General features: G+C 47.9%; 1 protein-coding gene across 1 annotated transcript in view; it reads right to left on the bottom strand.

Annotated features, from left to right (window-relative positions):
- Positions 1 to 15,085, bottom strand: part of Thsd4 (thrombospondin type 1 domain containing 4) — a 516,099-nt gene that overhangs the window by 390,342 nt on the left and 110,672 nt on the right. The window contains exon 5 of the mRNA XM_060375409.1: positions 6,508 to 6,931. Coding sequence (XP_060231392.1) covers positions 6,508 to 6,931 — 424 coding nt within the window. The remainder of the gene's footprint in view (positions 1 to 6,507; positions 6,932 to 15,085) is intronic.

Here is a 15,085-nt window from a genome sequence, read left to right on the forward strand (position 1 = left end):
CATGTATACAAATATCTCCCCTCCACCACAGTGTGTCAGTGTGTGTGTGTGTGTGTGTGTGTGTGTGTGTGTGTGTGTGCACAAATGCATGGACCAGGATTGTGGGGCTCGAACTCAGATCATCATAGCTGGTGGTAAGTACCTTTGCTGGCTGAGCCATTTCATTGGCCCTGTACAATATTATTACAAGCATGAAAAGTGTTGATTGTGAACAGCACACAGGTATGCACGACTCATGTATGACTTGTGTGCCTGTGTATATTTATGTACATACACACATGTATACTTTGTATATATGAAAATACATAAAAGAAAAATTACTGTGAAGATTCCAAGACCCCTGAGTAGAATTAGAGCTGCTGAAAGCACCTACACCATCACGGATTTCTCAGCTAAAGCAGCTGCAGAAAGAGATTATATTCTGGTGCCATTAGGTGGCCAGCCCAGTCACGGCCCCGTGGCTCAGGCGTTCAATCCTTCAGAAGCACATTCACTTCTTACCTGGACAATTTCTAAATTCCTCCATCAAACAGCACTCTTGAGTTGTCTTTCAGCTCCTACTTATTTCCTTCCAGTCCAGACACAGGGTAGAAATTACAGCTGCCTGCAGAGACCCCGCTCAGCTGCTCTGAAGAGCCGCTCAACATCCTCCCTTCATCCTCTCTTATTCTAAGGAAAAGACAACCAACCCCACATCAGAAAGACCAGCTCCACCCCAAGGAAATCTGCAGCAATGGAATCCATGACAATGGTGCTTGCTGAAAGCACCCTCCAGCCCAGGCATCCTTCCCCTAAAGTTCACTTCATGCAAGAAGTCTAGGTCCAAGGTGGCTCCTTTGACATCCAAAGCCCTTGCCACTGATCACGTGGTCCCTGCACTGAACCATGTGACTCTACAGCCCACCTCTCCCAGAGGAGACATTATCATTCTGGTCCCCAAGGAGAATGCAAAGAGTTCAGTGGGCCTTAGAGAAGATGCTAGGGAAAGACAGACACCCCAGTCATGGATGACTTGGTGGGTTAATAGATTTAGCAAATCCAATATAGACCCAGAAGCAGATAGTAGAAAATACCCTTTTTAAAAATTTACTTATTTATTTTATTAATTACAGTTTATTCACTTGTATCCCTACTGTAGCCCCCTCCCTCGTCCCTTCCCAATCCCACCCTCCCTCTCTCATCTCCTCCCATGCCTCTGAGTCCACTAATTTGGGGAAGTCTTCTTCCCCTTCCATCCGACCCTAGCCTATAAGGTCTCATCAGGACTGGCTGCATTGTCTTCCTCTGTGGCCTGGTAAGGCTGCTCCCCCCTGCAGGGGAGGTGATCAAAGAGCCAGCCACTGAGTTCATATCAGAGACAGTCCCTGTTCCCATTACTAGGGAACCCACTTGGACACTGAGCTGCCATGGGCTACATCTGTGCAAGGGTTCTAGGTTATCTCCATGAATGGTCCTTAGTGAGCTAAACAGAGAATTCTCAATAGAGTAATATCGAATGGCAGAGAAACACTTAAAGAAATGCTCAACATCCTTAGTTACAGGAAAATGCAAATCAAAACGACCCTGAGATTTCACCTTACACCCATCAGCATGGCTAAGAACAAAAACTCAAGTGACAATACATGCTTGAGAGGTTGTGGAGAAAGGGGAACCCTCCTCCACTGCTGGTGGGAATGTAAACTTGTACAACCACTTTGGAAATCAATCTGGCACTTTCACAGACAACTAGGAATAGCGCTTCCTCAAGACCCAGCTATACCACTCCTAGGCATATAACCAAAAGATGCTCAAGTACACAACAAGAAAAGATCTTTTAACTTCAACTTCTAAGGCACCAAAAATTTGGTTTCCCCATCTCTGATATATTACACACACACACATACAAAAAACAAAAAACAAAAAAAAAAAAAAAAAAAGCCTTCCTCTTAAGTCTAGAGCAGTGGTTGCAGTGGTTCTCAAACTGTGGATCATGACCCCTTTGGGGGTCAAAAAACTGCTTCACAGGATATACATATCATATCTGCTGCATATCAAGTATTTCCAGTACAGTTCATAACAGTAGCAAAATTACAGTCACGGTGTAGCAGCGAAGTTACGGTCGGGGTCACCACAACATGAGGAGCTGCATTAACAGCCTGCAGCATTAGGAAGGCTGAGAAGCACTGTTTTAGAGCATTATTCTGTGGAGTAAGGAGCCATGAGCAGAAAGGAGTCAGGGTTCATTCAGAAGCTTGCAAAATAGTCACTCCTGACCGGCCTCCTCCTCCTCCTCCCCATTCACCCCAGAACTGAGCAGCTCATTGGTGTAGGAAGCTTAGGATGGGGGTGGAGGATGGGGTCCACCAAACCTGAAGCAATATGTGCTGAGCACAAGGTAAAGGACGGAGTTGAGAAACTGCTGTTTGCAACCTGTGCTGGATCAGGTCCCCCTCTTTCTCTTCTCCCAGGTAAAATCCAGGAGAGCAAAGGTGTGTGCAGACTTTTTAATCTCAGGAGAGGACCTAAGGTAATGACCTGCCTTCTCTGCTGGTTCAGGTAATCGTTTCTATAATACCGCCATGTGTATTCCTGGAGGAGGAGGAAAATCTGCATGATCTAGGGATGCATGCCACCTCTTCACAGTGGGGAACGGGGAGGCACAGAGATGTCTGCATGGCGTCACTGGTGCTAGGAGGCCGAGACTGCTCTTCTCAGAAAAGTCTGTTGGCAAAGTTGGTCCATGGTTGAAGCCTAGGAACTTAGGCTTCAGTTGCTCTCTTCACCCGCTAATGGTCAGTGTAGGCACCAGGACTCACACACAGGCAATCTAGTTCACACAGAACACCTGCTTTCCTTGGGGAGTCTAGAGTTTTGTGATGAGACAGAGAATAGCCACATACAAAAGCTTTAGCATAGAGAAATGAGTCTCTAGCAGAAAAATTCATGTGTTTCTCAATAACTCATAGAGGACCTATGTTGAGATTCCAAAGGAAATGACTCCTGGGAGCCCGTGTCTGGCTGTTTTGGACTTGTTCCCCTAAGCCTTTCTCCTTTCCAGGTTTTCCTTGTATATTCACACCACAATAAACTATGAGCAAAACTATATACTAAATCTTTTCAAACCTCCCAGGAGATTATCATACCCAGGTTGGCCTTAGAGGTGCCTAAAAAGTGGAAGTTTTTAAGGATTCTTGGGGTGTGGTGCAGGTTTCATGAAGTCCAGAGCTTACAAAAAGAAGGTAGGCGATGACAGGACCCATGGGAGATGACGGGTCTCCATAAAGACAGTCAGGGTGTGTGCCCAGAACCCTGGCATTCACTGTGTCACAACAAAAACTGTGGAACGAAACCTATAAGGTACAGGACATTTGACTCTGTCCTGTTTTGGAGACTTAACTATATCCTGGTTTTAAAATGTCCAGAGCACTGGGTATGATGGGGCACACAGTCATCTTAGCAGAGTCCAAGGACATCTTTTACTATACTGTGAGTTTACAGGTGGCCTATGCAACGTATATCAGAAAAAAAAAAAAGATAAAAGAACTCAGACGAATTATTCTCTGCATCTCAGTCTCCTTGATGCTTCTCTGCATTTACTCCAGCTCCCGGGGAAGCCCTGGCTACCACCTGCTTTGGTAACATAGATCTAACAGAGTGTGTGCTGTAAAAAGTACAAGTCAGGAGACCAAGGGACCAAAGAGACAACTGGCTCTCTTCTGTCTTTCCGGACCATTCCTAGCTCTATTTTATTTGTTAGGTTTTGTTTTTCTCTGTTTTGGTTTGGTTTGGTTTTCGGAGAGATGGTCTTTCTAGGTAGCCCTCACTGTGTAGGCCAGGCATGTCTCCATGTCATACAGAACAGCCTGCCTCTGCCTCCCAAGTGCTGGGATCAAAGACATTTGTCACCATCCCTGGCCCTAGCTCCCTATTTTGATATGCATGGGGCTGGAGAAATGGCTCACAGGTCAAGCGCACTTGCTGCTATTTCAGGGGACCCAAGTTCAGATTCTAGTCCCTACCTCAGATGGCCCACAAATGCCTATAATCCCAGCTCCAGGGGTCTGACCCCACTCTTCTGGCTTCCCCAAGTACTTGTGCACACACAGGACACACCAGCTCTCTCTCCTTGTCTCTGTCTCTCTCTGTGTCTACCTCTCTCTCTCACACACATAAATTTAAGAGAATAAAAATGAAATGAAAGCAGGGCCAAGCAGATGACGGTCCCACAGGTGTTCCCAATGCCCTCTATCTTTTTCTTTCTCTTTATGACTCACTTTGATCTCAAAAACACAAGTCATACTTGTCAACGGAAGAACATGTACTACTTTGCAAAACATTGATTTCATTTTAGTTGGGACAGCAATGGCTATTCAAAACAAGAGCGACATTTCATCCTGTAGTCAAGTAACTCCTTACTTTTTCAATTCATAAAACGTTTTTAGATAACACCTCATTTGATCCTCATAACAACACTGTAAAGTAGATTTGACTTTTTTATTATTATTATGGAGGATCAAATGGAGAGCCTAGCGAATGCCAGCCAAAGGCTCTACCCGGAGCTTCATCCTCACCCCACAGACAATGGGGCTTTTATCTTTCATGGCACAATATTCATTGCAGTTTGGCTGGCTGGCTAGCTATGGCTTTAGAAAAATGAGTGCTTTATAGAAACGAATAATCCCTGAAATCTCACTGCAGAGGAACAGACTAAAAGGCAAAGCAGGCGTTTGGAGGAATTATTAAGATCACAAATTAAGTCACTTCTATGGACTCCATAGCAGGAAATAGATTTTTAATGAGGAAATTGAAGCTAATGTGTAGCAGCTGTCCTGTTACCCACTGACGAGTCTTAAGGTAGATTAAATTATTAATGAAAACTGTGGCAGCTTAGAAATGTAACCTCTTCCATTTCCCTCCCTCCTTCCTCTTCTCTCCCCAGTCCTGCACTGTTGTGCCCCTGGTCACTGACAGGTCACAACAACCACTTGCTTTACTGCCCAGAACCAGTGGCATCTGCCCGGGCCGTGGAACCTTGCTTTGCAACTGGAACTCGGAAAGAAGAACAAATTCCTAGAGCTAAGCAGAGGATTAGAGGAGGCAAGAAAAGTAGCGCATGCACTGCTTGGCTTGAGGTGAGTTATTAACGAAAGCAGAGGTTATGAGATGCGGGAAGAGTGAGGGATCAATAACTACTGCTGAACTAATATCCAAAGTGAGTCTTCAGACTATCTCCACCATGACAGCTGTTCAAATCCCTACATCCCTGAATACTCTGAGAAAGCAATTGCTGGCCAGAGCCTCTGCACGCACCTACCATTCCAGCTGTCCTGGCCTCTCTCCTAAGATGGAACTGCTCAAGAGCTCACCGTTTTCTCCTTTGTGGCACATCACCTCACGTGCTACTCTATGGGGTAGCGAGGAGCCCTCAAGAAGACTGCTGGGTGGCTCCTCCCCAAACACCTGCTTCCTTGGCAGCCAGACTGCACTTGACCCGTAGACTCACAAGCAAGAATAAATATTTTCAAGGCTGCGAAGACGCAGACTTTGGTAAAATGCCACCAAAGACTACGGTGGCATGTGCCTGTCGCCTGTCATCCTGGCGCTGGGTGGTCCTCGGGGCTTGCTAGCCAGCTAGAATAAGCTGGGTCAATGGCCCCCAGATTCAGCGCGAGCTTGCTTAAAAAAAATTAGGGACTAGAGATATGGCTCAGCAGTCACGGGTATGTTCTGCACATCAGAAGACTCGGGTTCAGTTCCCAGCACCCACCTCAGACTCATAAGCAGTCGTAACTCCAGTTCCAAGGGATCCAATGTCCTTTTCTGGCCTTCCTGTACTCCTGCGTCCACAGGATATACATGAACTCGGAGAGGCCCGCACACATACACAGAGATAGAAATAAACATCAAACAAACAAAAATAAATAAATAAATATCAAAGAAGACCAGAAAAGCACGGTAAAGGGTGATTGAGGAAGACACGTGACATAGGCCTTTGCCCTACACACACTTGCGCGCACACACATAGGTACACACACAAGAATACACAGGTACTTTTAGCATTAGCCACCTAGACCTTGGAAGTTGTTGTCCAGTCACAGCTAATTAATCATATCATTATTACATGATTATTAAAATGACTCCGTCACTTACACATACATTTTTTTTTTCTTTTTGGTTTTCTGAGACAGGGTTTCTCTTGGTAGCCTTGGCTGTCCTGGACTTACTCTGTAGACCAGGCTGGCCTCGAACTCACAGCAATCTTGCCTCTGCCTCCCTGAGTTCTGGGATTAAAGGCGTGTGCCACCACTGCCTGGCTGAATACATTTTTCTAAAAGCATTACACAGGCACAGACAAACGCAGCACACACAGGTGAGTACACGGAGGGAGAAGGGAGAGGAGAGAAAAGGTCTGTTAACAGGATCCCCTTCAGTCTTCCATGCGCTGGGTGCTAAACTGAGCAGAAATTAAAAACAAACAACAACAAACAAAAGCTGCGCCATGGCCAGGCCGAGGTGCTGTGTACTCACGTTGGTGTTGCACAGTTTGTACTGCCGATAGGCCCCAATGCATGAGATTGCAGTAGACCGAAGATGATGGGGAAAAGCCTGAGCTGCCCCATGGGGCCTAGCACCGTTGACGCTGCTCATTTCTGGGCTGTAGAAGAGACTGGAGGCTGCAGGATAGCTTTGATCGTGAGTCAAAGGCAGCTGGTAGTGAGAGGCCTCCGAAGCTGGCAGTGCAGAAGGAGAGCCACTGTGGGAGAACGGGCGGCTTGGGGGCCTGAAGCCCTGTCGAGAAGAGGGTGCCTCCCGGGACCTGGAATGCCTGGACGACGGCCTCTGTCTCCGAAGCCTCTGTGGGGTGTGCGTGGTGTCTGTCTGCAGTGGTAAGATGTAGGGAGCCTTCCCATAGCCATACTTGCCAGGGCCGATGGGACCTTGGGTCCTGCCCCTAAAGGAAAGCACACAACAAAGACCAACAGTCATGTGACCTGCATACCAACCCAAGAGTTCCAGGCCCGGGGCTCAAAAGAGACATCATGGAAGCCAGGGCAGAGGCTCCCTGGACACTGAGGTAGAATGGAGGTGGGAATCAAGGGTTGGATGAACCTGGAGGCAACGTGAGTGGCTAGAAACAAGGTTAGAATCAAGTTGTGGTCAGTGCAAGCTCATTGCACCAGGAAGCTTGGCCATTTCTGCAGGCCACGGGAAGCTACTAAGGGTTTCCAAGTCCTGTAGAGATGTAATTGCAATTTCAGCAACAGTTACTTCCCATTAACTTTTTGTTCCTTGATGATGTGCTTTTTTTTCTCACAGAGCTGTGTCTGATATTCCACAGGATCTCCATGACCACGCATATCCAGAGCGCATTCTTGGGTGAGTGGAGCTTAGCCTGGGCCATGACATTCTATTACAGTCTGAGACCTAACTCGCATTGACCTTAAAAGACCAGAAGGGATTAAGTGATTGCTTACCAGTCCATCACTGAGGAAAGCCATGCTAAGCAGAGTTGTCCTCAGGCTGACATGAATCTTTAACTGTTTAAAAAGGTCCACTGCCTTCTGAGACTTCATAAGGATCACACATGCAGTGGCTATGCTCGTAAATGTTTACCCCACTGCATTTCTCAGTGGCCTGACCTGAAGCACTTGCCCACTGCTTTGGTGTAAATACTCCCACCTTGGCCAACTTCACGCCTCCACTGTGAGGACACGGTCAGCTCTAATGAGCAGGTTAAAAAGTAGCAGATCTGGGGGTGTGGCACACTGCTAGAGAGAGCGGCCTCTACGTGCACAAGGCTCGCTCTCCACACTCAGTACTAGTGCTGCCAAGGAAAAGCAAAAATGGGCCCAGAACTCTCCTGCCTGTCGATTTATTTTATTAGCTTTTATTTTTATTTGTGTGGGAGAGTGCAGAGAGGGCATGAGACGCTCTGGAGCTTCAGTTACAGGAGGCGGTGAGCTGCCAGACGTGGGCAGCGGGAAGCAAACTCAGGTCCTCTGCAAGAAGAGCACACCCTCTGGGCCCATGCGTTGTCAGTTTATTACGCAACCACCCTTGACAGAACACAGAGCTCAGACTGGTACAGAAAAGCAAAAGCGCACCAGGGCTGTGTGCCAGGACCCCAGCCTCACAACCAAAGCAGCCAGAGCAACACGCAGGACAGGGCAGAAACCTTAGAAGTAATCTACCACGCTGTGTCGGGGGACTGCCGAGGAAGCAGGAGACTCGGGGTAAGAGGCCTGAGAGGGTGCCCTGGCCACTGGCCTGGAGCAGAGGGCCAGCTTCCGGTACTCTGCAGAAACACGTAAGCCATTTGAGTCTTACTTATTTTTGAAATGACTAAACTGAATTAAATGACCGCCAAGGTTGCTCCAGCTCTAAAATTATATGCTTCCATAATAATTAATTCTACATTTATGTAAAACTGGAAATGTGCCCAAGGGTTTCTACAGGATGGCCCCATTAAAATAAGCACATTAAAATAGCAATCAAGGTGAAACATTGATTTCTGCCCTCCTGGGGACATTCTTTCTTCACTCTATATAACCATGAATATAAAACTTAACAGCGTACAACTAATTATTAACATCTTTATCACTAATTGCGCCTCCATTCTTGGCTGATATGGTTTTGAATTAAAGTAAGCTGCAATATTTATTTTACCTTCAGGCATTTCTCAATTAATCTTGGCAACAGTTGGGACTCAGTTAATGGTGGAGACTTTAACAGATGCCATTAAGAAGTTAGTCTTAGAATACATATATGACTTGGACCCAATTTGCCTTTTTCTTTCTTGTGGCAGGCCAGGTAAAATGAATGACATCATAGAAAGGCAAAGGAAGGAATTTTGCAGTATGTGTTTTTAAGTTCTGCAAGCCTACCAAAAATGAAATCTAGCCCCAAAGTAAGAGCTCAGTGGAGACTCTAGCTGAAGGTAACGGAGAAAGCCAGGCAGCTGGAGTAGGGCACCTCACAGTTGCTGGCAACACCCAAGGGCAGCAGAGACAGAAGCTGCTGGCATGTGACGATGAAAGCATTGTCCCCCAAACAGGCCCTCACCCCCAAAGCTAATACACATATACGAATATTCACGTTGCCTTTTGTTGTGGAGCAAGAGGAGGGGGGAGGGTAAGCTCTTCCCAATAATCCAAAGAACATTCAAAATTACTGAAATCATACCACCTTTGACAAGACAAAGGTGTGAAGGCATTAAATGATAATTTAATTCTGACAAAGAGACTACAAAGAACGAGTGAGCAAGTCAGACATGCTTCGGAGCAGATCTCTGAGTCCTTAACTCCCAACACGTGGGTAGGCTACAGAGTTCCCCACTTGGCTGGGGCCGCATTTGCATTCCCTGTGACCCATCAGAGCAAACAACCCGGGTGGTTCAGGGTGGCCTCTTCCTCGCCATGACAGAAACCATCTGGCCACTAGCAGGGGGCCTCCACCGAGTGGGGTGAATTTACACAGAGTTGTGACAATAAGCACAGATGTGTCTGCGGGGCTCCGTGCGGCTCTTTAACCCTTCCGGGAGAGCACGCAGTAGCTGTCCCCGGGAACGGGAAGCTGGCTTATTCTTAAGCTTTGTCTCCCGGAACCAAGCTGTGGAATTTTACTGTAGGAGCTTCACTTGACAAAATTTTGGCTAATTGATGAAAGTTAGACAGTGTGCTGGTTAGTTCTAACTGTCAACTCCACAGCATCTGGAGTCACATGGAAGAGCCGGTAGCCATGTCTGTAGGCAAGCCTTGATAGTTGATACAGGAAGACCTAGCCCGTGGTGGGCGGCACCATTCTGCTGTGGACACTTTGGTTTATGATGTGTAAGCATGTTTTGCTTTAATCCCAGGTATGGGCTACGGGACTGACTCAGATGGTCCACAGCAGCAGCCTATTGCCTAGTGTGGGCTCTGAGAGGGGCTCTTTGCCAGCTGCAGATAGTGTAAGTCTGAGGACTCTGAGAGGGAGTAAAGGCCAGAGCCCAGACGGTGTTGGGGAACTCCGAGAAAGAAGGCTGCTGCTGCTCCCTCTGTTCCTGGTCGCTGCTGACACAGTGTGACAAGAAGAAGGTGTAGAGATGAAATGAAAATTGGACTTGCCCCAAGGAACCCGACAACCCTAACCAGCAGGAAGCAGCTAAAGCGAACTCGGCCCCTTCTCCCCACTGACCTTCTCTCCCTCCGACCTGGCATTGGGGTGTTGGAAGGAACTGGGTGGAGAAGGGAGGAAGAGGTATATGAAGCATAAATAAACGGTTTAAAAAGCACGCCAACGCCATTCCTTAAGCCGGGCCCTAAAGTAGGTGAAGTGGAAGGCAGTAGCTAGCTGAGAGCGAGCGGGCAGGCGGCATGGCTGCACTCGCTCCTATCTGCTCTTGTGAGGATTTGTTCCTACCTTGAGTTCCCCGCAATAATGGACCATCACCTGGAACTGTAAGCCACATGAACCCTTTCCCCTGTGTGGCTTTTAGTCAGGGTATTTGTCACAGAGATGACACTGGCACAGGCAATAAGACACATTACAGATCTCTGATCTGTTCAGAGATCAGAGACATGGAGATCACAGTACTGCACACCCCTGAAGCCGAGAATCAGGAGTTTGAACCTCAGCTCTGCCAACGGTGGAAAAGAGGCCAGTAGACTAGCTCGGGAGCTTTGTGTAAGTCACTCCATTTTAGCGCCTCAGTTTCTCCTAGTGGGTTAGAACTAGGTTTACTTCTTGGTGAAACCCTAGGATGTGACATTTCAGGAGATACCCTCCAGGCAGGTGAGTGACAGCTGGAGCCATTAGTGATGATGTTTTAGATGTCATGCTGTGAACCTGTCTCACCCCAACCCCAGTGCTAAACTCATACTCATTTACAAAGATGGCCTGCCTCATAGTCTGATCATCTGACTGTACCACAGTACTGAGCATCAGCCACTACGCCACGCCTAACTTTAGTCTGTCCTAGGTGATACAAGTAAATCTCCTCTGTGTGTGTGTGTGTGTGTGTGTGTGTGTGTGTGTGTGTGTGTGGATAGTCACAGTAACCTTGTAACCTGGCAGCTTTGAGAGGGGCCTGATTCTGCAATTGTGATAAGCCGTTTGGCATCCCCCATGCAGCCCTTTGTGGGCTAAGCTTAGCAATAGCTCCTGGACATTGCCTCATCCACCTGGAACTAGCACGGCCCAGGGGAGGCTCAGCATCGTAGACAAACTCCCTTCTCGTTCTTCAGAGCCTCGCTCAGAGTGACCAGCAGAATCACCTACAACACGCGTTTTAACAGATTGTGAAGCTCTGACTTGGGCCTGAGAATCTGTATTTTCAACAATCCCAGGGAACTGATATTGTTCTTGGTTCATCAGTCCTCTGCTGGCCGTCTACCGCACCCCATCCCACACATGAACTGGCTCTTGCATTTGGACCTCCTCTCTGCAGGAAGCCCACATTCTTTCGCTTGGCCAGTGTAGATGCCTACTGCATCCTCTCTCCCCGTCCCTGGATGGACAGCCCTGCCACCGCCCCCGCAGTTTCTCTATAGGCCTTCCCAGCCCCAGCCTGTATCGTCTCCGCCTCCTATGCTGCCTTCCCGGCATAGAACCAGAAATGTGTGCCTAACTACTACATTCGGCCTGATCTAAACTCCAAAGCACTCTGCTACAGAAAACATGTCCTTCTTTGACCTCCCATTGGACCCCATGAGCTGTCATAGCACAGCCATCTTTTCTTATGTGTGGTTATATTCCTGTCAGAGTCACTAGCATACAGGCGTCCTGGAGGCTAGGTCTTGTTTATCTGTATCTTCATGGCCTACCAAAATGACTAGTATTTAATGGGTGTTCACTTTTACCAAGTAACTACTGATGGGCTGGAGAGGTGGCTCAGAGGTTAAGTGCACTGGCTGCTGCTCTTGCAGAGGACATGGTTTCAATTCTCATCAACCACATAGTGGCCTACAACCTTCTGTAATTCCAGTCTCAGGAGATCTGGCCTCTTCGGACACTGCACACACTGTGCAGGGACATGCCTGTAGGCAAACCCTCACACACATAAAGTTAGTTTAATTAAAAATAATAATTAACCACTGAAAATGGTAAAACACAAATGAGTGGCTCCAGTCATTGATATCCAAAGGAAGCAAGTCCCCTTCCTTAACTATTGCGTTTGTTTTATTTCTTTGCTATGAAATAGTCAAAAGGCTGGGTAGTGATAAAACATGCTGGGACCAAATGAAATGTTATATTTTATCTAAAGAGTATTAATCAACTGTGGTCCTTCAGCCAAGGCCACCTCCCTCTAAGTAGGAATCAAAATGTTCTTTTTTGGATGAGAAAATTCCAGACAGCAGACAACTAGGGAAGCAGGTAGACTGGGAAGGAAGTCCCAGCAGAACCCTGAACTCTCAGAGTGAGAACAGCTGGAGAACAGGCTGAAGCAGGCTAGAGAGAGAGAGCCGGTGAAGGGTTTGCTCTGCAAGCATGAGGACCCTAGTCTTCTCCTCAGAGCCCACGTTTAAAAAGCTGGGCATGGTGAAGTGGGTTTGGAATTCCAGCACTTGGGAGGCAGAGATAGGCAGATCCCTAAGGCTTGCTGACTGGCCAGCCTAGTCTACTTGTAAGTTCCAGGCTAGTGAGAAACTGTTAAAAAACAATTTTTAAAAAGGTATGTGCCAACTAAGAAATATACCCAGGTCACACATGTGTGCATTTATACACACATGAACATGCAAATGCACATGCATGCATTTTTTAAAGGAGTAAGGAATTTAGAGTCCTAATCTATGCTTGCCCGTGTGAGCTAAAAGCCACCCGGGCAAGGCTGCCAGTCACGTGTAAGCGATAGCTGACTGGCCACCTCTTAATTTCCAGTGGAGCGTAGAACAGGCAGTGAGGGACCTTTGTGAAGCAGGCTTGTTTATGTTTCTTATGCTTTCCGTGTTTATTTCCATTCTCTTTACTCCTGCAGCTCCATCAGGCCCAGGCCCAGCCCTCAGCTGTGCTAACATTAACCATTTTCAGTGAGCATCCCAGAGAGCAGCAAGCCCTGTGACGCTACCTTCAAGAAGCCTCAGGAAGGAAGGCCTAGAGCTGGCAGGGGCGAGAACTCTACAGAGGGTTGCCCTAATGCCCTGCATGTGCCAAAGTTTCCTTGCAAGGCTTTTCTGAGGCGGGCTAGGGTTTTCCTTAGTCAGAGAAGTAGCATTCCTTGTGCACAGACACACAGTCAAGTTGCTAGGAGAAATGAGTCTTTCCCCAGAAAAGACAACGAGGATGTTTGGGGCCAGAATGATCATATCCTCCTGGAGCGAGGGGACTGAGGTAAGGATGGTGGAAGTCCCCTGTCAGGGTCTGTTGGAACCACAGCAGGAACTGTATCTGGATAATGCCCACAGGAGAAGAGGGGCCCTTCCTGCCACATCCTAACTCTGCATTGTTCTCTAGCAAGCAAAAACACTCACCAAGCCAGCGTTTTGCAGCCTAGTCTTTAGCACCAAATTCTAGCCTGAGGAAATATGGTGCTATGTATCACAAACTCCTAAGTACGGAGATACTGCGTCTGAAGGCTGCCTCTACTTCTGGCTCAAGATACATACAGCAGCTCCCTGCTCTCTCCTTCCACACGGCAGTAAATTGTCTGGTGTCTACAAAAGATAAGAAGCAAAATTCTGAGCACTCGGTGAAATAAAAACTAAGATGATGGACACCACAGCTCTCCTGGCTGACTGCTGTGTAGCGAACCCCTGGCCAGGTCTGCCTCTGCTCCACTACTGGGTAAGGTGAGGGGTAGGCTCTGAGCCTGCAGGAAGAAAGAGACCCCTCCCCCTATGCTCTCTGCAGCTGGGGAGGAAGGGAGGAGCTTGTGGGATGATGAGTGTGTTCCATTGGGGGTGCTCCCAGAAGGCAGGAGCCGAGGAATCCAGGCACAGGGGTGGATGGAAGGTTTGGGAGTGGCTCCAAACTTATACTTTTATTACTTTTTAACATTGTATTTGTATCTATGTATATGTATGCTGTCTCTGTGTATGTGTACATGACACAAGTGTGTAGGTGTCTGAAGAGGATGAAAGAGGGTGTTGGATCCCCTGGAGCTGGAGCTACCTACCATGGGTGCTGGGACCTGAACCAGGACCCCTGGGAGAGCTACAAGCCCTTTCAACAGCCAAGGATCTCTCCAGCTCCAGCAGGAGGATGCCAAGCTTTAAGAAGACCTTAACCTCCATGACCCATTCCCTGCCTGCCAAGTGGGTGAGGTTCATAGGGTAGTGCCCGCACACTGTCACCCTCCAAAACAGACTACAGCAGCAATCTTCAGAACAGACTGGGTCCTCCTGGTAATGAGCCCTGGAGGAGACTTGAACTCCAGACATTGTCTGCATGCATCCTGTTCTCCAGACTCCTGCTGCAGAATCAGCCACGTCCCAAGGGCAGGCAAGTCATAAACTGTGCTCGTGGGTGCCATGTACCTGGGCTTCCAGGAATGCCCTAAGGGCATGTTAATTCAATGTGTCCCAACACGAAGAAATAAGAACAAGCAAATGGACATTAGGGGAAACCAGTTCCTATAAGGCAGAACAATCAATGGGCAGAGTTCAGCAAAGATGGCACTCAGAGCCAAGCGTGTTATTCAATACACAAGAGCACCTGAGAGTGAAATGTGTCCTCCCATTGGGAAAAAGGCTTGGACCAGAGAAAGAGGTATCCTTTGAGATTTTCACAAAAGCAAGAGATAAGCCAGCAGAGATCTGAGAGAGAGATACATTCAAGCAAAGATGTTTCCATATCCAAAGTTCTGCTAGGCAAGGCATCCCTGAGGGTAATGTAAGGAGGGTCAGCATTTAACTGGCACAAAGATGGTACCACAGGATGTAAGAAGAGCCCAGAGATTCCATCAGCCTGGCCGGCTCTGCCCTTTGTGATCTGGGTAACCATGTCCAGCTCCTCTCTCCAGCACGCCTCCTCCACGTGGCTCCAGGAAGTCCTGAGCTCCAGGCGTGGCCGCAACGGCTACCCCCTACTGCACTGCACTGAGGGCTGATGACACAGCCTCGACCTCCACGTGGGGACCACAGCAGAGGCTGACTGCCAAGCATGGCACCGAGAGCTACGGACTGGCTTT

The sequence above is a fragment of the Meriones unguiculatus genome, chromosome 1, assembly GCF_030254825.1.
Source record: "Meriones unguiculatus strain TT.TT164.6M chromosome 1, Bangor_MerUng_6.1, whole genome shotgun sequence".
Classification (NCBI taxonomy): domain Eukaryota; kingdom Metazoa; phylum Chordata; class Mammalia; order Rodentia; family Muridae; genus Meriones; species Meriones unguiculatus.